Raw genomic sequence first — 27,678 nt, 5'->3', positions numbered from 1 at the left:
TGAGTAATACGCGGGCTCTTACGTAAGCACTGCGGTAGCATGCCGCTCCAGGTGCCGTTGGCCACGCAGGTCAGGATGGCAGGGAATGAGAGCTCGTATCCAGGTGAGCAGCTGTAGCTGACACCGCTGCCCCACTCGAAGTCAGTGCCCTGCAGAGCCCCATTACTGATGGCAGGGGGTGCGGAACAGGTCACCGCTGGTGGGAGAGGACCATTAGGAAAGAGTGAAATACAGCAGCGATTGGAAAAAATAAGTTTTCTGCTGTCCAGGCTGAAACTATTTTAGGGCTTCTACTTTGTGGAAAGACAGTTTTTTGATTATTCAATTTCTTTCATCGCTCCTGCTTTGACACGATTGATATCCAAGATGTTCCTCCCATTCTTTTTTGCTGATGATAAACACCATTATTATTAATCAATTCCTGAATTTATTATCCATACCGCCTATCCCGCAGACCGTTCCAGCTGTCATTGGCTGGGCCTGGAACGGGTCACCAACCAATCAAAAGGCCACACAGAGACGTACCATTCATGATCTCATTTTACACAGAGAATCAGCCTGTATATATATATTTTTAAATTTTTTTTTTTTCTGCCGTGACAAAATTCCTTTGTCACAGCAGCGAAAGAGGTATAATGAAAAAAATAAAAAAAAGTAAAATAGATATAAAGAGAGAGACAGAAGATATCATAAAAACCACGAATAAATAGACAGCAGCAGGAACAACAACATCAGGGATTATAATGGACAACATTAAGGAACAGTCAGGGTGAAAAATACACGACCAGAACGAAACAACAAGATAATTGGAGTGACAATAGCGATGACAAGAATAAAATAAATGAGCAAAAATAAGCGGGATGCGTGTGGGCAGGGACCAGCAAGGATAAGAAAGACAGTTAGGGCATGACTTTTAATTTTATTGTACTCAATTAATCCATTGTGGGAAATTCCTGATGAACCATTAGCAGTTAGCTGCCATCTAGCGGCGCCAGGGGAGCAGTTAGGGGTTCAGGGACTTGCTCAACAACACTTCGACAGGCTAGGAGGAACCGGGAATGTTCGATTCCAAGGACGATCACGCCACCCCCTGCGCCACGCCGCAACCATCCAGTATCTTATTCACATTTATTGAAAATGTAGGGTCTCACACAAGCCTCTTGCATGTTTTTAGAATGCAAGACTTCTCAGGAAAAGGCCTCCTGTCAGAATCCAACCAGTGATCCTCTTGCTTTAAGGCACAAACACTACCGTGACCCCTAAATACAATTTTGATTTAAACACTGAGAGATAAAGCTCGCTCCGCAGTCAAAATCACAGTCCTCAAAATGCAGCTCAAGGGGAAACAACCAGCTCCCACATGTACTTTACAGAATTGTTGTTGACTCTTTGGAATTCACAATGCACGATGTACCACATTATACCGCTTCATGACGTAACCGGTTGTGTTCTAGACTTTTCTCACGGAGCGAATTCGAGCGTGCCGCGTTGGTGGGCAGCTGCCTCGGAAAATGTCAGGAATCAATTACGAATTCAGCGGCAGGGGTCGGTTTTTTTTTTCCCATCAGCATAATAATGTTGTTCCACCTTTAGCTTGGTATTTACACACATAAGGGTTTTCATAAACAGGGCGATGACCGTTGGAGTGGTCAGGATAATATTTCGCCGGCAAATGTGAATTGTTTTTAGCTTAGCACGTCACGCTACCGGCGGGAAAGTATCAACCTTTCCCTGGAAAAATAAAGTTAGCGGGATTAAATTGGAGACTCACCTGTGCATAAAGGCATGATCCCGCTCCACGTGCCGTTCTGAGTGCACATCCTCACGGGCGAGCCGTCCTCCTCCATCCTGTAGCCCGGCTGGCACTGGAAGGTCACGTTCTGACCGATGGTGAAGTCCTCTCCGTAGCGAAGACCGTTGGCCGGCACACCGGGATCGCCGCAGTTTATCACTGCGGGAGACGGGAAAACGGGGTTTGGAGTTGAGAAGAAGATGAAGAGAAATTATCTTCCAGGTCATGCGGTGGAACAATATAATTTCTTCGCTGTTTACTTCGCAAACAGTCTGCTTACGACTAATGGCTAATCCGTTCTGTAAGCGACAAAGGAAAAGCGAGGGGAAAAGGGGAAAGGATAGACGCGAAAGCCTTGATGAGAATCGTGGAGGTAGCCGGGGAATAATTGGTGCTCTTATGCCATCCGCACGATATATTCACGATCAGTCCTCCCACTTTGTTTATCCCTGTTTCATGAACTTTGACCGCACAGGAAATTGAAACTTCTAGCAAGAGTCGACGCTAAGCGTGAGACACTCTCGCAAATACGAAAGAAGAGCCGGCGCCACGAGGAAAGGATTTTGATACGTCTGGGTCTTGTTCCTTAGATGGATCGGCGGTGATGCGCTTGCGTAGGATAGCTCAGCTGGAAGGCTAAGCTCTCGGTTTACCGGTTTATTTATGTTCCAACGCTCACCTTTGGCTCTCGCCGGTGACCGGAAGAAGGAGGTCGGGGATACGCGTGGCTGAAAATTAGTTTCTTCTGCAGGCTGACCCGGTTGAGCATTAAAAATAGGGTGAGGAGCTCGGGGATCCGCCGGGGAGATGGAAGAAGAACCGCGGGGACTTCGCTCTCATATCTGAGGTAGTCGATCCCCGGATGCCTCCGATTAGAGGTCTTCTGAGTATGTCCGAAAAGCGGGAGCTCCAGCGGTCCAGCCGGGGACGTTTCGGAAGGATTTACGGATCTCATCTGCTCCGGGACCGCCTCGGGGTCCCCCGGCAGAAGCCGGAGTGGGGTTCTCAAGTCTGCTGCCACGGATACCCGCTCCAGGTCAAGCTCCTCTAGGTGGAGGTGGACCGACTGGTGGACGGACGGATTTATTTTTCACGGAGGAGTTCGTCTCCGGCAATCCGAATGTAAATAAAACGCCATCCCGTGTTGCGTCTTCAAAAGCCGATGTTCACATCCGGAGACGGTGGTTGTTTGCTTCTGTTACGGGGATTACTTCCTGTCTCGGCCGGGGTTCGTTTGCTCTTCGGCACGTTTCCAGGCTAATCCGCGGCGTCTCGCGCCACATTATCTCTTGACTGACAGTCTGGGCTACTTTTTATCGGCCGCTAACCCCGAGAACAAGACAAGACCAGCCGAGGGGTCCGTTCTGCCTCCGATGATGTGAAACCGACATCGCCACCTCCCAGCTGTTTATCTGAATATTTAAAAAAAAAGCGACACCCCACCACCAACCATCTGCAGGTGCTGGATTTAAACTTACCAAAACAAGTCTTTGAGTATTATAGTCATTTTAGCCCTATTTTATTCCTCGTGTGTCCTCGACAGAACTTACAGAACTTATCTGTAACCAGAATATGAACCCTCCATCTTCCTTAATGAAATGACTGTTTAGTCCCATATCGTCACTTTCCACAAGAGACGGCGAGACTACAGTTTTGTCCCATCTATTTTTCTCTCCTTCCCTCTCTATCTATCTATCTTTCTTTTTTTTTCTCTGGCCCCACATGTGATAGTGAGTCAATTTAGCATAAATTAACTCGAGCCGTGCCAGATCGCTGCAAGGAGGACACATTCCGCCTCTTCCCGAGATGAATAAATTCACTTTAGTGGTCTACTTTCAAATAAGTTTAGTTTTTTTTCGTCAAACTCAGGCTGAAAAAGTTCTTTTGGACGGCGGAGCGACAAGTAAAGGCGGGGCGTCCTGCTTGTGACGTCACAAAAGGTCTAGTATAGACGCCACGTTCGTCTCGGACTACGAACCGCAAAGTGTCAGCTAGGTTTTCCGACTAACTGCGCTCCCGTCGTCTTGGGACTTTGTTAATTCACTTCAAGATTCTTCTTCTGCTCCAATAAAGCACCGACCTTCATAGTCCAGCGAGTTGTTTAAATGTTTTTAAACTCACTCCAGACTTTGTCATGACTTTTAGCAGATGTCAACCAACCCAGTGTAAAAGTCAATACCTCAATGCGGGGGAAAACTTTTTTTTTCCCCAGGACTAATATCTAGAGTTTTTTTAACCTTTTTCGGAAATGGATTTTTAAGTAATGCAGAAAGGTCACGTCCATCCTTAATGGTGGACTTTAGATGTTCCATCAATATGGCATCTCTGCCTACAGTCCCATTTCACATGGTAAGAACGTGTTCCTACTGTATGGAAATGCCATAAAATTAATGCAAAAAAAAAAAAAAAAAAAAAAAAAAATCAGAAAATAATTGATGAGTGAAAATAAAATTTGAAGAAAAAAAAAAAAAAACATGAAAAATATATGACAGTCATCTATTTCACTGAAAATCTGTGTCAGGAACATTAGGCTCCGGGCTTATCGAGACGATGTTGTGAAAACAAGTTTATCGTGGAACAAGGACGCACAAGACGGAAAAAAAAAAAAACAATGGCGTCGTGATTAGGTTTAGAGCAGGACTAACAATCCTAAATTTGATGTTATCGCATCTGGATTCTGCAGAAAAGTTCCAAGAGCATAGATCCAAGAACTGTCCGGTTTGACTTTGAGTCTAATGTGACGGGCAACGCTAGCCCTTTCATTTTGCATTTTTTCTTACGGTCATGTTGCATGATGTGACGCCGGTAGCTCACAGCACAGGATCCCTTCTTTTTTTTTTTTTCCGCTATTTTAAACTTTCACGGGACGTTCGCGGGAAATCGGCACTTTAGAACAACATTCCTGCGGGACTGAACTTTACAGAGGATACTAACCATTTCCTCACGTTGACCTGGACGGAAAAAGCTAAGGCAAACCACAGAAGTCAAGACAATTTGTTTAACCGCGGTTTTTCCCTCCATTATTTCAAGGTTATAACACTTAAATACCTCAACGTAGTGATGTTTCGTATGTGTTCATTTGTAGGCCATCTGGTGCTCGCCATTCTGTCCTGTAACTCCAGCTATTTTTTTGTGAAACCACCTCCACTTCATTATTGTGTTTATTTCTTTGTCTCTTCTTTCTACATTTAGTTCGGTCTCTGCTGCTGTGTAGCGAATAACACTTGCCATTGTTAGCTGGCTACGTTTTGTGTGGTGTAAATTCCCCAAAAGATTCCTTGTTTATGGTTTGGGTGAAGGTGGAATACTTCGTATTTCCTCAGCTGACCGGTTGCACTTGTTTGGTTATTCATTCTTGTCATCTCCATTTTTTTTTAATCAGAAATCAACATATGAATGCATAATTTTGCCTGAATTATGACTTAATAAAACTGACTTATTTCTGCACATAAGCTCCCTTCCTTTCTTCATTTATTCTATTGAAAAACTCCACCTGTGTAGTACTCCTAGCGGCCTTTAGGTGGGTTACGCTGGAAACACCACTCCTCGACGGCAAACTTTTACTTTTGCATTAGCACAGGAAGTAAGGGACCACTGGTTCCGTCCGTTTTGATGCCAGAAAACAGTGGCTACGATAAGTTTTTAAAAAATGGCGATCCGAAGACTGAAAGAAGTATCTGATATTGGCACCTACTTCGCAAGAGTCCCGATGGAACTGTAAAAAAACACCCTACCTCCGACTAGTTCCCGAAAAGGAACAGCAAAAAAGTACCTTCCCTTACATGACATGATATATAAGCCGAGCTGACCTCCTCAGCAGCTTAATGGCAGCTTCAAATTCACAATTTTATGGTTATTGACTGCATTAGCATTCAGGACTGTCTCAGAAAACTAGAATATTGTGATAAAGTTCTTTATCTTCTGTAATGCAATGACAAAAACAAAAATATCATACATTCTGGATTCATTACAAATCAACTGAAATATTGCAAGCCTTTTATTATTTTGATATTGTTGATGACGGCTTACATCTCAAGAAAAGTCAAAAATCCTATCTCAAATATTAGAATATCATGAATATCATTTACACTACAATTTTCCCTTCTATCATACTATTGTGCACTCCTTACCTTACTTGTTACTAAGACACTTATAGTTTTTATCACTGCTTACTCAGTCACTTTATAGTTTCACTGAGACACTTTATAGTTCATAGTTTATTTTTATTTCTAATTCTGCCTTTCTTTTATTATTTATTACTGTTACATTTTCTGTAACTCTGGCACAGCAATTTCCTTCGGGATTAATAAAGTTGTTCTTATTCTTATTCTTAGAATTTTTTTTTTTTTTTTTTTCTTTTTAATTGCATCACAGAAGATAAAGAACTTTATAACAATATTCAAATTTTCGGAGACAACCCTGTACATGCACGTGCACGCAAATACAGTAGAAGTATCTCACTGGTGCAGTTGGGCTGTGCTCCCGACCAGGTGCCGTTGGCCTGACACTGCCTGGTGGTGGCGCCGGTGAGCAGGTAGCCATCCATGCAGGAATAGATCACCGAGTGCGAGAACGTGGTCCCGTCCAAACGGAAAACCCTGCCGTTACTGGGAGTGCCGGGGTTCCCGCACTGGACGGCTGGAGGAAAAGGAAAGGTTAGCTCGGCGGCTAGCTGCTCTTTTTTTAATCTCTCCATTAAGTTTCCCTACGTTTGCAAAAGGGCTGCGTGCCGGACCAGGTCCCGTTGGGGAAGCACATCCTCTCCGACGAGCCGACGAGATCGTAGCCCTCCATGCAGCTGTAGTAAACCTTGGAGCGGATCCTGAAATCCGTTTGCTCTCTCAAACCGTGGGAGGGGATGCCGGGATCGCCGCAGGAGCCGGCCGTGTCGCCTACGGGCAGGGAAATAGAACAATACTGACATAATCAGGTCAAACTCATCAAATCTGCAATCGCACAGCAGCTGTGCGGTCCGCGGTGCATGTCGAACCTTGGAATGACTATTAATTAATCAAACTAAATATCTTTTTTAATATTAATCAAACAAAATATGCAAATAGAGAAGAAAGACAGTCTTAACAGTGAACACCTTTTGAAATAACTTTTCTGTAATGTGCCACGGTACTTCCGAGGCAGTCCAAAGTAGGGTATAAGCCGTACTTTTCAAATACTTTGACACAGATAACAGTATTTCTGCTTCTATCTCGGGTTTTTGTATTTCACCAGCCCCTGGCAGCTTTGCATTAACACCTTCTGGTTGCTGTAATACATAGTAATGAGCCTTACAGCACTTTGCCAAGCTCCATTAATTGGAAGATTCATGCCAAAATAAAAACATATTTCCCCATCTTCCTGTTTATCTACTCACGATATTTGATTGCAAGGTGAGGAGTTTTTGGAGTTATTGGCGGTGGCTATTTAAATATGAATGACATTTCCCCTTGCGGAGCTCAAGAGTGGGAATAAAAATACATAAAAATACACCCGTGGCATCTTTTATCCAGGAATTATGTCTCGGGTTCCCGAGCGGACGCACAGCGAGCGGTTTCATGTTGCGACCCCCTTCTGTTAACATGAACCGCCCCCCCATCCAGAAGGTCCTTGAAACAAAAAGACCGTCGATATGTTTTCTAGCTGAGCGAATCGGGTCTTTATAAAACTTTAATGTTTGAATTACGGACACTAATAAAACTTAAATTAGGCTTGCTCTTTACGTAAGGCGATCTGATATACTGTGCATTAATACATGAAACCAGTGGACCAGAATAAAATGCACATCCTTATTTGATTTTCTTTTCTTTTATATCATTTTTTTTTTTTCTTAAATCACCTTTTCTTCTCTTCCATGTCATTAAGGTGTAAATACAGGCATCAAATATAACATAATTTATTGGCCCCGTGCTAACAGCGTGACCGTGGTGGATTAATTAGAATGCAGTCGCGTTTAATTTTAGCATTTACGGCGGTATTTACCCTGCTAGCAGAACGGTTCCTCTGGAAACAGCCCGGGGAGGATGCTATTGATCGCTTGTGAAATGACGAACTGAAATACGGAGATACCACAGGGCCGCTTCAACCAAACTGCTTTCTCGGAGCAGAACGAGAGAACGGGAATATTTGAAAAGAAAATCAAAATTCCACGTGAATGAGGATCGCCTGCCTTTTTTCGGCTTTGTTATGAAACTGTTGCTATCAAGGACAGTCAGGATGTATTTCGGGGTAGCTGTGTGACATTTTGCATTCCATTGTAAAAATACTAAATAAATAGAAATATAATTTGAGCAGTTATTTGCTTTTATTTTATTGTTGTTTTGATCAAGTATGAAATGGCAGAGAAGACAAAGCAGTGGACTACAAACACATGCTGGCATCAAGGGGTTGGTGTTTGCCTTAATAGTGTATTATGTGTGCTGACGGGGGGTAGCAGGTGGGTGGTAGAGAACAGTCTGTGTGTGTGTTTGTGTGTGTGTGTGTGTGTGTGTGTGTGTGTGTGTGTGTGTGTGTGCACGTGATTCCCTCTCTGCCCTTGCAGAACTGCCCTGTCAGCAAATTCTATCTGACGGACAGATAGAGCGTTCGTTTGGGAACACTTGCTCACACACGCACACACACACACACACACACACACACAGAGTAACTTTTATCATAAGTTTGGGTGGGGTAACTGAAATGAATATGACATTCACCATGTAAAAATTTACCTTTACCTGAAACCTAATGAGATCCATGAAACACGTAAAAACAGAGGTGATAAAATAGCGATTCTTAAGGGTACAGATTATTTCTGTTATGATTCTGTAATTAATATAATACCTCGAAATATTCTAAGATTATATTTTTCTCTTTGCTCCACACAGTAAATATCTAGAGGATGGTTGTTAAATTGAGCCTACAGCACAGACACACCTTACTTATCCTTTAACGCCTTGGGATTTCGATTTGTCAGATGTAGATATAAATCGGGCCTCGGCCGCAGTGTGTGCGATCGTGTGTTTCTCACAACGGCGAAAAATGATCTGTGTCGTGATTAGATATTTTTCTTTTCGGGATAAACGGAAAATAGATAAATAAAGTGATGAATCAGGCCATACATGCACGCTTGTCAAAAGAGAAGGAGTCGCCGCGATCATACAGATGTATTTGTACGCGAGCGCACACATTCACACACACGCACGCACACACACACACGCACGCGCACGCACACACACATTCTGGTCCAATGTCACCGTGTACTGTAGCTTCATGTGAATAGGGGGTCTTAACAGGGAGAACAAGCCTATCGACCCGGTGTCACCGGTGCAAGTGTGTGCTTTTTTTTCTTTGTATGAACGCAAGCACGTGTGTGTGTGTGCGCGTGTGTGTGCAGAGAGGCCATTGTGAAAACTAATCTTCGTTGTTTCCCTCGGGTGACTTTGGAACAACCGCTAATCGGTCACACACACATTCATCTGCACACACAGATAAATCCAGTTGAAAGGTTTTAGCCGTTCTCTGGCCGGGGATGCATTTGTGCTTTACTGAGCTCAATCTCATTTGTACAGGTTTGCACATAAAACCCAGAGAGCGACATGATACTTTTACTCCGCTAACTCGGAAACACCTCAGGTCTGATCTCACAGGAACCGGCGTGAAGAGAATTTACGACCGTCGCTGAGTTTCTTCTTTTTATTTTTTCCTCCCTTAAGTGGAGCACGCTGAGTTTGCGGCTCCGGAACTTCATTTTTTTTTTTTTTGAAAGTGCACTTATTTGGTTTCCTGCTCCCGCTCTCCTTTTGATTCGAAGCTACGCCCAGAAGGAAGATAACTTATCTTTGCTTGGTGATTGGCAGCGGGGAAAAGTTAGCCTGGGTCCAATCAATGGCTGGCTGTAGTTTCATATTTAATGGGTAGATAAGAGTAGTGTTCCTTCTTCTAATTCTTGGCATAAACCAAATAATAATTAAATGATAAAGAGTAGCGAGACTCAGAAGGCCGCATGGTAATGGGAAGGTCACGTCGCGTTCAAGTGTTCTTCAACAAGACGAACCTCGGTCGCTGAAGATGCGGCGAACAGGTACATTAATGGTACATCGCTACAGAATTGGGATTCGACAAAACCAAATGAACGAGTAATATCCGAAAGGAATACCGTAATTTCCGGACTATTGAGCGCACCTCAATATAAGCCGCACCGGCTAGCCCAGGGGCCGGCAACCCGCGGCTCTTTCATCTTTACACTGCGGTACCGAGTGGCTTGGGAAAATAAATCATAAATATTTAATTGAAGTGTATTTCATTTGTGTTAATTCCTTTTTGTAACTTTTAGGTCTAAGTTGTAAGGTTATTGTGATCTTGAAATTTCAAATAAAATTATATTTATTATTTTTCGCCGCTCAAAATAACGTCACACCAGCGGAAGCCGGTATACCCACCAGCCGGTAAAGTCCCGATTTGCAGATGCTGTGCGCAGAAGTTCAGGAGCAGAAGTCCCATGAACCAGGTAAAATAAATATTTATGAAGATATTTTGCAAATATTTATTTTTATTGTTTACTGACACAGTGATTTTTTCCCTATTTATTTTTGAAATTCAGGTCAAGGCTCCGCTACACGCTCTGAAAGCCCAAAGCTCAAAATGAGTTCATTACATAAATAAAATTTAATTTTCTCTGTAATACGAATTTCAGAAGCAACACACTACACACTTGTTTGTACAAAGTGTATAGGTAATAAAAAGCTATATATACAGTGGTACCTTTATTTAAGACGTCAAAAAGTAATTGCGGCTCCCAGTGATTTCTTTTCCGTGGAAACCGGGTCCAAATGGCTCTTTGGGTGTTATGGGTTGCCGACCTCTGGGCTAGCAGATCGCTATCTCGGGCTTCCTCCTGCACACTAAAACCGTCAAAGTCATCTTCTTCGGTGTCGGAGTTGAACGAACTCAGAATTTCTCGGTCATTTCATCGGTCCGATGTGACGAGGATAAATGTTTTAGCGGTGTGAAGCTCGTCAGCGTCCCGCACCCACTCAAAAAAGTCTGTATATTAGCTGCATCGTTGTTTACGTGAAAAAAGTCGCGGCTTATCTTCCGGAAATTACGGTAATTATAAAATGAAAAAAAAAAAAGGAGAAATATAAAGACATGTATATGTTAATTTTCCATATTATTATTGCTTTTTTGTATCCCTTTCAAACCTTCATATTAACTCATATTTCTCATTATCTCGTAGGACCTTCCCACGACATCACTCCACACCGGCGGAATAAACACATCTGCCACGTGTTTAATCGCGAACAAAGCAAACAAACAAACAGGCAAGAAGTAATTAAGATTAAAAGATTAGAAGTTGAACCAGGAGGTGGGAATTTAATTGGGGGGGGGGGATTGTATTGATTGACGAGCTTAACGTCAAACGACGTGTCCGTCAAACCCCGAAATCCCACCGGAGCAGCCATTATTAAGAACCGCCAACTTTTTATTCACGGAGGAGGGGATTTATATAAAACTATTTTGCCGTTCAAAAAAAAAAAAAAAAAAAAAAAAAAGCCGGCGTGGTTATAGTACTTCTGTGTGTTTAGCCAATGTTTTCAAATGAACAGTTGCTGGCGCTTTCAGCAAATTGGCAGCAAATATTAGAAAAAGCTCTTTCGTGAATATTTCATAAAGTTGTCCCTTTAATGTCAATCAGCTTTCATTATAACATAAATATTGAACGCCTGATACTTCCATCCACACCCTGTCATTTCTATGCCCGGCTATTACTTGATACGTCAATGTTTTTGCTTCAAAAATCAGCAGTCAAGCTCCCAGACCTTCTTTTCAGAGGTGTTGGCGCTCCACCTCTATGAACAGGAGAAGCAGATGATTTCTGATAAATGGTCGGAGGTGTAAAGGATAAACAGCTCGGATATAAAGCCGAAATAAAGCTCCTCCACGTCCAAAGGAACCGACGGAGGTGGACTGGCCATCTGATAAAGTTGGGTCTTTTTTTTTTATATCAGCATCGACCCCAATAAGTGTTGGATATAATATTGCGTCAAGATAATATGCTCCAGCCCGGCGACCATGGGTTTCCTCAAAGGTAGAAAATCCCAAAATATATATATGCAACATTAAAAGATATGACCGGGTAAATCCGAAGATTCTATTTGCAATGGTAATAAATGTTGTAAATGTGGTATTATTCCCTCCCGGGTCTCCGGGGAGGAGAAGTGGACACTCGCGGATGAATTCTGGGTTCATTGGTATCTCAAAATGAAACCCATTTTGAGCGCGGGACGAATTACGGCGCGGAACATATCAATTTTCTGGTCGACGAGAAAATATTTTTTTACGCGCTCAAGTGTTTTTACAAGACTGATGGCTTTATACCCGCAGCAAATTCACCCTATTGAATGTGCCATTCGGCAGATACGATAGGATTTCAAAAAGCCAATATTATACATATTTTATTTATTTTATTCAACTTTTTGGAGTTTGGAGCTCATCGCGTTCGTTACCTTTCGACACTCGCTCTCCGAAAAAGATTTTGGTCACGGACTGAATTGCCGAACATGTGCGCGTTGAGTTGCTACAACAAAAACATGATCGAACGATAAAAAATATCCAGCAGAAATGTTTTAGATCGTCCCAAGCACCGTGGTTTGTCTGGTTTTACTCAACGTACTTCTTTAAGCGCCTCTTTGGAACACACCTCCCTTCCGTTGGTTGCAACGGGGCTGGCCGCGCTCCCGGGCTTAGTTTTAACACTTAAGCCAGTTTGCACGCATGGATAAACACCTTAATTGGAGCGCCGTCCCACTCCTTATTATTGATTCACAAAAAGTAAACATGACATGGGCTAGATTTGATGCTTTGGGGTCCAGACAGATTAAATGCTACTGTTTATTTATTTCTTAAGCAAGTATATTAGTATCTCATAAATAAGGAAGATAGCAACAACCGACACGGCTTAGCGCAGACAGCGCCGCTAGCACGGGCCGTTTGCGCGGCTCAGGTAGAGCGCCGCCAGGTAAAACGTGAATCACTGCTTCTTAAACTATTACCCTCGCTCACCCGGCATCTCCCAGGGGCAACAGCAGTAAATAACAATGAATTCTTTGTCAACTCATCCGGATTGCATTTTTCAGTGGGTTTGTTATATAAGCATCCCGGGCAGCTGGGTGCCTCTCAGTCAGGAGAGTCGTAATCCTCCCCTCCGGCAGGACCGAGAGCCTCGACACACGGAGGGGAAGTTAAGGAGGCTTATTTCATCCCTTGATTATTTTTCGTAGTGTGAGCAGAAATAAACAAACAAGCACAAAAAAAAAACATCGGGATGAAAAGTGCGGCCGGATGAATTCGATCTGATGCGATTGTTGTTAATGAGTTGGTGCAAAATGATAATTTTGGACTAGAACCTTGACACATGCCTGGGGGATTGTTATTTTTGGGTTGTGACAACAGTGGCAGGAGCAGCTAATTCCCTCCATCCATCCGTCAATCAATGTCTGTAATCTGGATTGCAACTGCTTTAAATGTTTTAATCTTTTTTAATCTTTAAAACTCCTAATTAGGTAACCTTGGGTTTAGAAAGACGGCCACAAATAAAATGGTCTGTTATCATTATTATCATCATCCTCAGTCCATCTCTGTAACATGGCTTCTGACTTTTGTAAATCTTTCATCTTTATTGTTATTATTATTCATGCATCCATTCATTCATTCACCGATCCATCAATCCATTAATCCGTCTCTGTAATATAGATTCTAAATGCTGTAAAAAAAATCTTTTTAATCTTTTTAACATTTGTAAGGTAACCTTCGCTTCAGTCAGGCGCGAGAAAATATAATGTATTATTGTGATGATGATTATTATCATCATCCATCCGTCATTCTCTGGGTTCTAACTTTTGTAAATCTTTTCTCATGGTAACTTTTTATACGGTGACCTTCGTTTCAGACATGTCCCTGCAAATAAAAACATATACATTATCATTATTATTATTATGATTGTATATTATAAAATATATAATATAATGTATTGCATGAGGAAGTCTGGAGTGGCAGAGAAGTATAGCAAACCGGTGCAAGACATGTATGCTCGCTGTGACACAATGATGAGGTGTGTTGTAGGGGTAACAAAGAAGTTCAAGGTGGAGGTAGGAGCTCTGAGCCCCCTCTTGTTCGCAATGATGATGGACAGGCTGACAGATGAGGTTACAAAGGTCCATAATGTTTGAAGATGATATTGTGATCTGTAGTGAGAGCAGAAAACAGGTAGAGGAAAATCTAGAGAGGTGGAGGTATGCTCTGGAAAGGAGAGGAATGAAAGTTAGTCGCAGCAAGACATAATATATGTATGTGAATGAGAGGAACTCGGGTGGAACGGTGAGGCTACAGGAAGTGGAGATCAAGAAGCTGGAGGATTTCGGGTACTTGGGGTCAACAATCCAGAGCAATGGAGAGTGTGGAAAAGAGGTGAAGAGACGGATTCAAGCAGGTTGGAATGGGTGGAAAAAAGTGTCAGGGGTACTATGTGATAGAAGACTATCGGACAGAATGAAAGGAAAGGTATACAAGACCAGCGATGATGTATGGACTAGAAACAGTTACTATGACGAAAAGACAGGAGGCAGAACTACAGGTTGCAGAGATGAAGATGTTGAGGTTCTCTTTGGGAGTGACCAGGATGGATAGGATCAGGAATGAGTCTATCAGAGGAACAGCACATGTTAGAAGTTTTGGAGAGAAGGTCAGAGAAGCCAGACTGAGATGGTTCGGTCATGTACAGAGGAGGGATAGAGAATATATTGGTAGACAGATGCTGGAATTGGAGCTTCCAGGCAAGAGGTCTTGAGGAAGACCAAAGAGAAGATTTATGGACGTAGTGAGAGAGGATATGAAGGTAGTTGGTGTGAGAGAGGAGGATACGGAGAATACGGTTAAATGGAGAAAGCTGATTCGCTGTGGCGACCCCTGAAGGGCAAAGCCGAAAGAAGAAGAAGATAATATAACATACAGTAAATAATAATATAATAAAGTAATATTTCATAATATTAATGATAAGAATAATAACATCAATAATCACAATTATAATATTGAGAGTTATCATTATTTGTATTATTATTATTATTATTATTATTATTATTATTATTACTATTGTTGCTATTGTTATTATTATCCTTCCATCCATACATCTATCCATACATCAATTCATCAAAGTTTTAAATCTTTTGAACATTTGTTAGGACATTAGTCAGTAACCAAGAAATATATTGTATTATCAATTATTATCATCGTCATCATTGAAAGCACTTATTAATGATAAGTACTTATTATTATTCTCCATCCATTGATCCATCCATCCTTTCTTTAGGATAAAAAAAAAAAAAAGTTCATGTTCCTTACCAGTGACTTTCCACATGACAGAATGGATGAAGGACATTTATATTGTAGAACCTGAAAGTAGGTCAGCTCCACTGGTGGCCTGAAATGAATATGTGTCTAAGGAGAGCGGAGAGGTGAATGTCTGCTCTGTCTTCATCACTGTTTAAGGAATCCTTTAAGATTTTTATGATTTTTTTTTAATAAACATAAGAACTAGTTCATTCCTTCTTCTTCCATTTCGCCTGATACATTATTTAAGGGGTTGCTTGAGGGTTTTGACATGGATTCAAAGTTAATTTATGAGGTTTTCAGGGGAGGAACTGAGGGTAAGTGGAAAACAAATCTCTGCTTCAAGTATATCCTTGCAACAGCGGAGGTTATGAAGTTATGAGTTTGTGTACGTGAGTGTGTTCGAGTGTGTGCGTGTGTGTGTGTGTGTGTGTTGTGAGGAGGTTATGCTCTAGAACCCCTCTAACAGATAGAAACTTGACGCGTTCTCTTTTCAGACCTGTCCTCCTATCTGTTCATCCACCCATCCCACATTCCTCTTTCAGTGCGCGAAAGGTTATGGAAGTGGATCTGCGGAGTGTTAAAACCGGAAACGCTCCTGAGACAGTTGAGTCTACATGTTTCCGTGTTTCGCTTTTCATTCCAACACGCCGGCCCATCCATCCGTTCATCCATCCGACTTAACATCCGTGTATTAAATAGGGGTTAAAATGGTTACCGGAGCAGAAGGGCATGGGGGCACTCCACATCCCGTTGAGCTGACATGTCCGGGATGATTCTCCTTTCAGCTGCCTTCCGCCCAGACAGGAGTATCGAACCGTTGAACCAAATGTAAACTTATCTCCACTCAGCACACCGTTAGGTGGGGAACCGGGATGACCGCAGTCTACAACTGGAGACAGGAAGAGAGAGGAGGGGTCTTCAGGGAAAGGTACAGACAGGGAGATAAAAACAGGAACTCCTTGTTTCAAGCTGATGCTGAACGGTTCAAACTGATGTGAAGTAGAGAAACACTGGCTCGGACCTTAAAAATGGTTTTGGGATCAGGAATAAAGAAAGACTCGGGCAAAATTCCAGGTTCCAGTTCAGTTCTTCTCAGGAATACAAGTTGAAATACAATGAAAGTACCGGAATTGTTTTAGATATGCAGAGTAAAAAAGGACGAAAACAAAGCAAAAACTGACAAGTAATCCAAACTAAAAGATAAAAATCGGGGATTTTATTGTACAAATCGCTTCCGATTCACTTCGGGGAGTCGTCGGGTATTTGCTGAGACCAGATGGTCCGTCGGTATGCTTTCACAGTCGCCGTCCCAAACTGCGCTGTGCTTGTTTGATAGTCCGGAGCACAAATACATGATGTGAAGTCCTTCCGCGGCACAAGAAACAGAACGTCAAGATGGTTTGTATGTCTAGATACGAGGCGTGATGTTTTTTTCCATCGACAGAAGAAAAAACGACTTCTCCTAGTCGTTCATCGAGCGACATCTAGCATTAGCATGTCAGGCTACATGTATGAGAGCCGTCCCTGAACATGACGCTCAGTTGCGACTTGACGTCAGCGTGTTTACTGCCGATCCTCAGCTTCTTTTCCGAAACCGCAACGCCGGCTCGGAACCCAACCTCGGTCATCTTACGAATCCGTAGATCTGGCATGGAGAACGGAGCAGGAGCTAGAACGAGTCGCAACCTTGCGATGCAAACACCTATCTAACTGAAATGTCTAAATTATTGGAAAACAACAGTGAATGGTATTTTTTAAAGTCATTATCAAGTTACTATCGGTGGGATGTATCATCCAATAATATGTTTTACACCGGTTACATTTGTTCAGAAACTAGCAAAGGCACCTGTAAGGCACTTCATGACAAAGGGCCCCATTTCTACCCTTTTCACTTGTGGAGTGCAGTCCTTCTATAAAGAACTCAGGATTTAGTTTGGCCCTGAATAGAGATGATTGGAAAGTGGGTTCTCAGGCAGGAGAACGACCACTGTGATGGTGCTCCATCACATCCTGTCTGTCACCAATAAAAGCCGGCTTTTTGAGCGGGGTGGTTCGGGAGAGTCACTATTGCTGGGTATCTTTCTCAAAAGCCCATTTGCAGCCATTCAGATAAAGAAGTATAGTTGTCACTAGGTCGAGGTAGCCGGGCGGCTTTTCTGTCGTCTTTTTTTTTTTTTTTTCTTTCGTTTACTTTTACCGAGAAAAGTCCCACTGAGATGGCGGCGGCGTTTCCTGGAAGCGGAGTCAATGGATCATTGTGAGGGAAAGAAAACCCGACAGCGTAATGATCATCTAATTTTTTAAAGGTGATCATCACAGTGGAAGCGCTTTTTTTTTTTAATGTCGAGGCCAATTTGTCTCCGTCACGGTGCAGAAACACTGACAGAAAATATTTAGTGCCTCTGAGAAATGAGCAACGGCGGTCGAGAAAAGAGTGATCGCATCGGAGTCCATGCGAAAAAAGGATAATAATATATATTTTTTTGATTTTTCCAAGAATTATATACTCGTGCGGATTTCTACTGTGAATATATAAGGGCTTCGAACTGCAGGAGCACCCACTGGACGTCTCACCGAGTTGTTTACGTTCGGAAAAGTGTCTCACGAAAAGACAGGAAGTCAAGATAAAATCATCCATATTGATAAATCCGCACGATTTCCGTCCTCCACGCGTCACACTCACCGATACACTCGGGCAGAGGTTTGTCCCACTGGCTGGTGGGCTGACAGGTGAGGACGGGAGATCCGAACAGGTAGTACCCGGGGTTACAGTCGTAGAAGACGACGGTGCCAAAGGTGAAGTTCCCGTGCTCTATTTTACTCTGGCGGATAGAATTAGCCGGAATGCCGGGATCGGAGCAATTGACAACTATATGCAGAGAGAGAAAGAGATGGACACACACACACACACACACACACATACACACACATATGTACAAAAGCAAAAACAGATAAAAAAAAAGCATGTGTTATTTGGCAAGAACCAGAGATGGGGATTTTTCTTCCCCCTTTTTTTCTTTCAAGTAAATCAAACATGAATCACAGGTTTGAAAAATAATACAGGGGATTAGCAGGAAGGATTATTATATGAGGGAAATGTAGCGCGGTGGTAATCGAGATAGTGAAATTCAATGGTTTTGTCGTTGATGCCAACTTTTTGCATTTTCTGTAATTCGTCTGAACTTTATTTTGAAAACTGGGCCGGCCAAATATTCCTACTGCCAGGATTTTTTTGGGAAATGTCATTTCCAGGATTGGTGCCTGGCTTGGCGGTTCGGGGTGGTGTTGGTGATCAACTAAATAAAAAGGAAAAATATAACAAGAATTGACCAAAAGTAACAGGCGGTGAAGCGCTGGAGGATGAAAAGTGTAGGGCGAAAAGCAGACTTGGGCATTTTAAGGCCCGCGGGCCACATCTGAAACGTATTTCTTTTTTATCCAGCCTGCCAAACTATTTTCTTTGAATATCTTAACAAGTATTTACAATAGATATTGAATTTAGAAACTCCTTCTTTTTTCCTTTCGTTTAATTGTGTATGGATGATTACATACAAAATAATGTCGGTACATTTATATTATCATTAATGATTTTAAAGTTGAAATAAAATTACCAAAAAAAATGAAGTATTTAACACGCAATTTTTTGTTTTTATTCAATTTTTTTTTAATAAAAATTAAATACGCAATGTGGCCCGCCGGCCAAAATAATTGCCCACCCCTGGCGTAAAGGATAATACAAGTAAACGGGATGCATGATGGGATGGAAAGCTTGGGGTAAATAAGGTTAGGGGTGAATACACTTAACTTTTCTCCCCACCTTTACACGTTGGGGGTGGGTGGCTCCACTGGCGGTTGGCCTGGCACTGAGCGCGCGAAGGCCCTTCCATTTCGTAACCCCGATTGCACACGAAGCTGACCACGTCGTTCAGGTTGAATCCGTTTCCCACTGTTCGACCATATATGGGACTTCCTGGGTGGCCGCAGCTGATCGCTGGAGGAGAAACCGTAACAACGGCGGTTAGCTTTTTTGTTTTCTTGAAAGTCTAGGTTCGCTTAGCACTAGCTTCTGAGTCCTACCCCAAGTATGACTGGATATAATGCTAACTTGTTAATCTATCCAAAGATGTAAAACAAATCATGGAAAAAAAACAATCCATTATCATGAAAATTTGACAGCGTGGCTAAAAAGTATTGAGTAACTTGCTGAATTAAGAATATGAGGCCACATTATATGGAAATAATCAAGGAAAGGTTTTAAAAGTTTCATTTAAGCACAATACTTGTTCTAATATACACATTTATGATTCTCCTGTGGCAGCATTTTATGGGAGTATAGTTGAAGAGTGAGGAAAAACTAGTTATTTTATACACTGCAATGATTCAGCAAAATGACAGCTGACTAATGATCTGAGGTACATTTCACTGTGTTCCTTTAATATTTCGATTTTTCATATCATCATTTTTGCATCTTCCAAAAAAGAATAACGACTATAACCAAATATGTCGTGTCTGAGTAGAAAAACCACCAGAAAAAAAATAAAATAAATAGAATCATGGTTGTTTGCCATATATACAGTTTGTGTCTTTCCCACAGTCATTCATAAATATTCATCAGTGGATGGAGAAGCCATAACAATTTACGGTTGTCATTTTGGAACCATTATCCCCGCCAACATCAGCATTAGTTTGGAGTGTCCTCAGTTTGGCATTGGGCATCATAATTATTCATCCTGTTATCTTCATTCAACTGGGGCTGCTTAAAACTTTGTGTGTGTGTGTGTGTGTGTTGTCCTCATTGTGCTGACAGCGATTTTTTACATTTTTTTTTTTTATGTTTGTGTAAACAGAAAGCTTACAGTAACTCCCGGCCCTTCTTAATTCAGCCCGTCGACCCCCCCCACTCCCCCTCGCCGGCATACTTTAAATGTATTGTGTTACGGAGTGGGGAGTTCAGGACGAGTCGGATACATCAGAGGAGGACAAAGACTGACCGGGTGAAAAAAAAAGGGCAAAAAAAAATGAACAGGAGCCACTGAGCTGCAGAGAAAAGAGCCGGGATGATGGAAACAAGGCAGGAAGTGTGGCGGAGTAAGCCGAGGTCTGTTTCCTGTTTATCAGTGAAAATCAGAGGTTTGTTTGCTTGCATAAGACACAAATTTATCAGACACCGTCAGCATGCCCCGCAGGTCCACACACACACACACACGCACACACACACAGACACACATGTGCGCGTGCACATCCAGTCATGCGGTCTCATCATCATTCTGAGTTTGTGTCTCTAAACAAGAGCTTCTCATCTCCATAATTACTGTATAATTTGGCTGTAAATTATTTCCCTCAATAACTACTGCATGAATAACCTCAATAAAAAATCTTTTAAAAAGCGGCACAAAATGACACCGCGCTACAACAAACTGCTCCGGGAGCGAAACACACAACACACACAAAGAGATGCATGCACATACAATATCTCATGCAATCTGTGCAGCTAGCGTGTCTCTTAAAGATGTACCCTAAAAATATATATATATTTTTTTCTATGTACCTTCCTCTAGTATAAATTAAGCCTTAGAAGTCATCCTACACCTGGTTGAAAGATATAATTTAGAAACAAACAAAAACAAATATGTATGTTTCAGTGATGTGCAGTGAGGTTCATTGCTGGTGAGGCACGCCTACCATGAGGCAGGAGAACTGCGTGCCTCACTTAGTAGCTCCTCGCAGCCATTTTATGATCGCTCAGCACAAGGAACTAGTAACACACATATAATTCATGCCAAAAAAACACTGTATATTGGAAATGTAGTTCAAATCGCAAAAGTGTTCAAACATTTTTATTGCGACATACAGCGCGATACACAGCATAACAGTCTTAGTGTAGACCAGCAGTCAGCTGTCATTGCATAATCTACATTGAGGCTCACCTGTCCGATGCCTCACTGCACATCTCTTCTCTGTATTTGAGCAGTAAATGTAAAATTGCAGCCATTTTAAATAAAAAACTGAAATAAAATGGAATGAAATAAATATTTTTTTTTTAATCAAAAAAACAATCTTTAAAAACAATCTGAAACTGGTGACGTTAAATGAGAAACACCTTTAAAGTGTAAATCAAATAAATATAACCATTTAAATCCTTTTTTTTTCATTTTACATTTTTTTTTCCAAGATTGGCACGTGAGGCACAGCCTCTCCTGCCTCCCCTGACTGCACGTCACTGGTATGTATAGATATACATTATCTATTTTAAAAAGATACATCGATAGTGGCTCGAAATAGCACTTGTGTTGATGTCTCAACATCGGCCAATATCTCAAATCCATTAGCAGTTTTAGAGATCCGAGTTTTATCCTAATGTAGAGATACTTCACCGCCCCCAGGCCATGCAGGCATCGGGGCCCCCCTGACTACCGCTGCCAGGCTGCCGGCGTGTCTGCGCCTCGGAACGAGACCGCCGGCTACGCGAAGATGGTGTTATTGAGGGATTTTGGTGGAGCTTGACTGGGGTTTATTCCGGAGCGCTGCCAGACAAAGAGTTGCGGTGAAGTTGATGCTAACACTGTTAAAGCAGGAGTTTTTAAACAGATTTTAAAACAGATTTATATCTCAAGAAAAAGAACTTATTTTGGACAACAGTCAGTTTTAACAATAAGAAATGACTAATTTTCATTTTTAGTAATTTTTTAGGGCTTTTAAACTCCTATTTGTGCATCGCTGTTCATCCTCTGGAAGTACCGGAGTGAACACACAGACACAAACCCCAGGAGGGGAGTTTCAAGAATGTTCTTATCATATTATTCCTGAACTAAAATAAAGCAAAAAGACAAAAGAAAAAAAATATTAGAGGAGAGTTTTAAAGATAGGCTTGACCAAACCACAGCTATTGCTGATTTCCAGTCTTTTGCAATGTACTTCAATTCAAAATGTCATATTATCTTAAAAAATATACCACAGTGGGATTTTGATATTGTCTCAAATCCTCAGTGCATAAAATGCGTCTGCTTTCGATGGAATTTCCTCGGATATAAACCCGACATTATCGCTGATAAGCGTCTATTCGAAAAACGTTCTTTTGCTAAACCAGTGTCACCAGTTTTCCCGTTAAGGCCCATTCCCCCCCTTTTTTTTTCCACTTTTTCTTATTGGATACAAACTGTCATTTTCTTACAGAAGAACTTTCCTGAAGGAGCGAGGGCAAGATGTAACAGCAAATGTAACATATCGCCTAAAGGTACCGGTTAAATGGCTAGTTAGAGTGTGATGTGGAGTTTCCAGTTAGCGTGATTCACCACAGCATTCGTATCGCCCTGTTTCAACAGTTTACAAAAATCTATAAATACATTAATGAAGCCTGCGTGTGGGTGGTTCGAATATCTGAATCGTATTTGATGTGTCCAGTCCACACGCTGTCATGGAAACAGCCCTCTACTGAGGGTTTTTTTTTCAGGTGTTTGTTACTTATGATAAATATTCTCGTGTTCTTTACTCACGTATGCAGATGGGGAGCTGCCCGGACCACTGGTTGTCTTGGAGACAGATTCGAACCGACGAGCCTATGAGTCGAAATCCCGGCAGACACTGATAGACGACCGTGTCGCGATAACCGAAGTTCTCCCCGATCACCTGGCCGTTCACGATGCCTTCCGGGACTCCGCAGTGGCCGGCTGAGGAAGAAAATCAGAGTTTTTGACTCTTTTTCCCCAACCGCTGCATCCTCTCACCCGCGTTTTTCTTGTCGTGTCGTGGGAGATGATGATGATGACGGCGCGTTCGAGGAAGACGGCGCCGTCCTTCCCATCTGCGGTCAGGAGGCGAGACACCGCAGCAGGTGAGGGACGGCTCTTTTTCGAGGAGAGCTTTTTGGATTGAAACGCGAGCCACGAAGTCAGAAGGAAAAACAAATATCCGAAGGTGACATTGCTCTCCGAAACTGCAAAAATTGAACCTGTGATCGAAATGGTTATATTAGCTTCCTCTTTAATAACCCAAGGCGGCGAACAAATTAAAAGAAATTCTTTGTGCAGAGTTTTCTAATAACACCAATGAATCAACAACAAAAGATCACAAAGTTTTTAAATCTCATTTCACCTTCAGTTTGTCTGAAAGTGGATTGTCCCCTTTTTCATTTTATTTTAGAATTTCATTATCGCTTCCCCCCTTTCGCTGCATCTCCTTCACTCTCCACTACCTAGACTTTGATATTTGAGCGGTCTCTGCCGGAGATTTAAGTTATTAAAAATAAAATAATGTCGTTAATAAAAAAAAGATCTCCGGTTAATACTCATTATTTGATGTTTTTTTTAGGTTTTTACTCTACATTTTACATTTTAACTCTACATTCGAATCACCGTGCTCTATTTTTTATCTCTATCCCGTTAAATTGACCTTCTGCGGCCTGCTGTGTCCTCGGACATATCTTTGGCGTGACAGATTGATCACATGTCTCGAAGGTACCGCGAATCGTAAATAAACTACACAGTTATGATATTTCTGTGATATTCCCAAGGAGGTGACGGCAGCTCCACGAAAAAAGGCATTTAGTTTAAGCCGCAGAATTTTTTTTTTTTATTACGCCCCTCGAGGATTTAACATGTCTTTGACTTAACGGGCGCCTGTTGGCCTGTTTGAGCTGCGTTAAAATGTCAAACATCTGTTTAAACGCCCTTTTTTCGGCACTTCGTAAAAAAAAAAAATAAAAAAAAAAAAATAAGCGGGGCGAATCCGGCTCAGGGGAGGATTTACGGCGCGGGCGAAACACGTCGCCCCGAGCAAACATCAGCAAACACGCCCTGCGAAGCATCAAAGCGGCGTTGGAGCTTCTGTTACGAATCGGATCCAATCTCATTCGCAACAAAGACCGAGATGGTCGACCGGCCTCGCAGCCGCGTCGCCATTTTCCGAGCTGCAACTACATTTTTGGGGGGAGAGAAGGCTTTTTATACCCGCAGTCAATAACTCCATTGATGCAAATGGGAAAATACATCCAATTTTTCAAATCAGAGAGGAAATTTGAATTCACCGTTCTGGGAGACGACGCATTGAAAATCTATTCCGGAGTTGCCACTTTCTGGAGAATGGCTTATTTGTCACGAACGTGCGTCCAAATACGACGACGGCGTTCCCTCACCTTAAGGACGATGTCATTAGCTGCATGTGCAGGTGACAGACACGGGTCGTGTGTGTGTGCGCTACAGCTCCCATGATGGAAATGATCAATATGAATTGATTTGCACAGCCTGATTTTTGAAAAAAAAAAAAAAAAAACAGACTGAACAAGCCTAGTTTCGCTGTCTGAATAGTTTTACGTTTCCATATGACGTGAATGGTTTTCATGTCAGCATAATACATCTGTTTAAAGCAGCTTATTCTATCTGATGCCAGCTACTTTATCACTTCTATATATCCTTTTTAGTTTTATTTTTACTTTTTTTCATGTTGTCTCTTGTTTTTATTTTTATTGTTTTTTTTTAATTCTGTATTTGTGTGTACATACATATGGCTAGTGTCCCTGAGTGTTGATTAAAATGTATTATTATCATTAATGTTATAAAGAGTAATACTACTACTACTACTACTACTACTACTACTAATAATAATAATTAGTTAATGTCAATAGTTATTATCATTATTATTTTTCGTGACATGATAATAATTTGAGTAATAATAATTATAGTACAAATACTATTACTACTGCTACTACTAATAATAATAATTAGTCATTTTCAATAGTTACTATTATTAATATTATTATTTTTTGTGACTATTAATAATTTGAGTAATAATAATAATAGTACTAATACTACTACTACTACAACTAATAATAATAATGATAATTAGTTGTTGTCAATAGTTATTATTATTATTATTATTATATGTCACAAAAATAATTATGAAAATAATACGTCTTAATCAAAGCACTTCACACTCAAGAAGTGAGACGGGTGAATGAGAGAGTGCATATCCAGGGAAGCTCTATATGTACTGTGAGGATCACATTATATAGAATTTAAACCAATTATTTTCTACAAATCAAGAAGAACGTCGGGGGGAAACTGTTTTATGTCACTGTATCGTCTGCGAGGCTGTGATTACCGGAGCTAAAGGATTACTTTAGTGACTCCTACACCTTCCGGAGTGTTTTTGCAGAACTTTGGAAAATCATTAGAGCCGGCAGACGAGTCAATGCATCGACGGCGGGGTTTGACGGATCCACTCTCCGCGCAAGGAGGCAAAAACATGAAGAGCCGAATAAAGTAAAGCACTTTGAAGTGTTTCCTTCTCAAGAAGCGATGCGGGGACAACACAAAGCACAAAAGGAGGCTTTTCTTCAAAGAGAAATACATCTTTTCTTTTTTTTCTTTTTTAGGGGGGGGTAGTTGCGATATATCTTTTTATTGGAGATCGAACCCAAGGTGGGGCGACTTGTGTTATCGCCGCGGCAGAAACGGCGCGGTAAAGTACCCGGGTTTTACCCGTTAATAAGAAAACGAAGTCCCGCTCAGCAAGTTTGGTCTCGGCGGATAATGGGAAGTTATTGAACCGCTGTCGGTCGGAGCGCTTCTGGGCTCATTTGCAACTCGAGTATTAGGCGATGAGGTGTTGCGTTTGCGGGGCTTAATAAGGTGACGGCGTCGTGTCATATCTTCTGCCACCTCCGGCTCGCCGATGAAAAAGCAACCCCACCGGGATTTTTGGTCGATACTTTATTTTGACCTCATTTTATTTTCTAACTTTTTAAGAGTATTTCAACGCACACAGTAGGGTTTTTTTTTTTTTTTTGTTTGCACGGTCAGGTTTGCACGTGAGATAAAGCAGGCCGGCAGGGGAGCAGCTGCTCTCCCAGACAGAAGGTGTAGGGCATTTTCTTACCTTTGATACCTGCCCTCATTACACTGACATGAAAAATCACATCCCTCTATCTACCTCTAATGGGAGACACTCCGCTGTGCTTATTTGCACTGAATTCCAATGTAAGGTTAGACATAAATACAAAAAATAAATACCAGATGTACTTCAAACCACCTGTATGTGCGTTAAATGTAAAAATTCATACCTAAACATCTTGTCTCGGTTCCGCTCCACAACCCGGACGACAGGCACTCCCTGACAGCCGACCCCACCAGCATGGAGCCGACGTCGCAGGCGAAGATGGCCGTGGCGCCGAATGTCGTCTGAGTGCCAATCTTCTTCCCATTAGGGGGAGATGGCAGCTCGCCGCAGGAGATGACTGCAACACACCGTCGGACGCGGGCGGTTTGAAAGCGGGCGTTCGCCAATTTGTGTGCCGAGTTCATTCGGGCGGTCGGGAGAGTTCACCGACTCGGGTAGGTGGAGGGGGTGCAAATGCTAACCTAGCTTTCTAATCTTACTCTGGGAAAAGCTGTAATTAAGGTAAGAAGTCATTAAAAAACAAATTTGGTTGATCAGGCAATTTATGTTTTCAGAAAAGTTTCAAAATTAGAAGTGGTCCTCAATCCCCGGGCCGCGGACCGGTACCGGTCCGTGGATCAATTGTTACTGGGCCGCACAAGTAATAAAAAAACAATTATTTTGAAAAACGACCGGGATCTCTCGGTTACATCTCGGTCACTTAGACGCCAAAAATGTACGGACAGTTTCTTTTCGAAGGGGAAATAAACAAATCCACACAGTGGATTCACGTTTATTTTTAAACGTGCACCGCCCCCCCATGTGGTTAAATTGTCAAGCGTTTCCCGGTCGGCGGTGATAAAACGGTTGGGGACCAACTGGTGTAAAGTACCTTTCTTTGCCTGATCGCGCTAATTCGTGCTAATTCACGCTAATTTGCGCTAACCGCATTCACTCACTCTGACAGTGCGGTCTCTCGTTCCTCCAGCTCCACACGCCGGTGGGGAGGCACTGGATGTGGGCCGGGCCCAACCGGTAGTATCCCGGGTCGCAGGTGAAAACGATGCGCGTCCGGTACTCATAGTGCGAACCGTTGACGATCCGCCAGCGGCCGTGCTCCAGGGAAAACGACCCGATGCTGGGACACACCACCACTACAGAGGAAGAAGAGTCAGGCTTAAGGGTCAGGGGCAGACCTGGGCATTTTACGGCCCACCAAAGTATTTTCTTTGAATATTTTAATAAATATCTTCAATAACTATTGAACTTAGAAACTCGTTATTTTTTCCTATTTTTTTTCTGCTGTTTTTGTATGGATGGTTACATACAAAATAATGTTGGTACATTTATATGATCATGAAATAAAATGGAATAAAATGCCAAAAAAATGAAATATTTCAATCACATTTTTCATTTTGTTCAACTTACATGCTACCTAGTCGGCCCGTGCATAAAAATTAAAGGCCCACCAGCCGAAATAATTACCAACCCCGGTCAAGGGGGGTCAAAACTTGCAAATAGCGGGGAAAACCTTTGTGTTTGGATGCGAAATGATGTTTGCTTGGACTCACAACCCAACATGTGGTACAATTATCACACAAAAGTGTGTTTTTAGTCCCCACCGATGTATATATTGTCATCCGTTATTCATGTTT

General features: G+C 42.0%; 1 protein-coding gene across 1 annotated transcript in view; it reads right to left on the bottom strand.

Moving 5' to 3' along the window:
• The window catches only part of csmd3b (CUB and Sushi multiple domains 3b), a 110,262-nt gene that overhangs the window by 15,282 nt on the left and 67,302 nt on the right, over positions 1-27,678 (bottom strand). Inside the window, exons 39-48 of the mRNA XM_086178223.1 lie at positions 26,983-27,177; positions 26,208-26,381; positions 22,645-22,818; positions 18,969-19,142; positions 17,835-18,020; positions 15,867-16,040; positions 6,502-6,684; positions 6,254-6,430; positions 1,772-1,951; positions 23-196 (exon numbers count right to left, since the gene is read on the bottom strand). Coding sequence (XP_086034349.1) covers positions 23-196; positions 1,772-1,951; positions 6,254-6,430; positions 6,502-6,684; positions 15,867-16,040; positions 17,835-18,020; positions 18,969-19,142; positions 22,645-22,818; positions 26,208-26,381; positions 26,983-27,177 — 1,791 coding nt within the window. The remainder of the gene's footprint in view (positions 1-22; positions 197-1,771; positions 1,952-6,253; positions 6,431-6,501; positions 6,685-15,866; positions 16,041-17,834; positions 18,021-18,968; positions 19,143-22,644; positions 22,819-26,207; positions 26,382-26,982; positions 27,178-27,678) is intronic.

Source organism: Fistularia commersonii, chromosome 30, assembly GCF_037954325.1.
Source record: "Fistularia commersonii isolate RoL2024-O1a breed Wild chromosome 30, RoL_Fcom_v1.0, whole genome shotgun sequence".
Lineage (NCBI taxonomy): Eukaryota > Metazoa > Chordata > Actinopteri > Syngnathiformes > Fistulariidae > Fistularia > Fistularia commersonii.
This window is presented reverse-complemented; position numbering and strand designations above follow the sequence as displayed.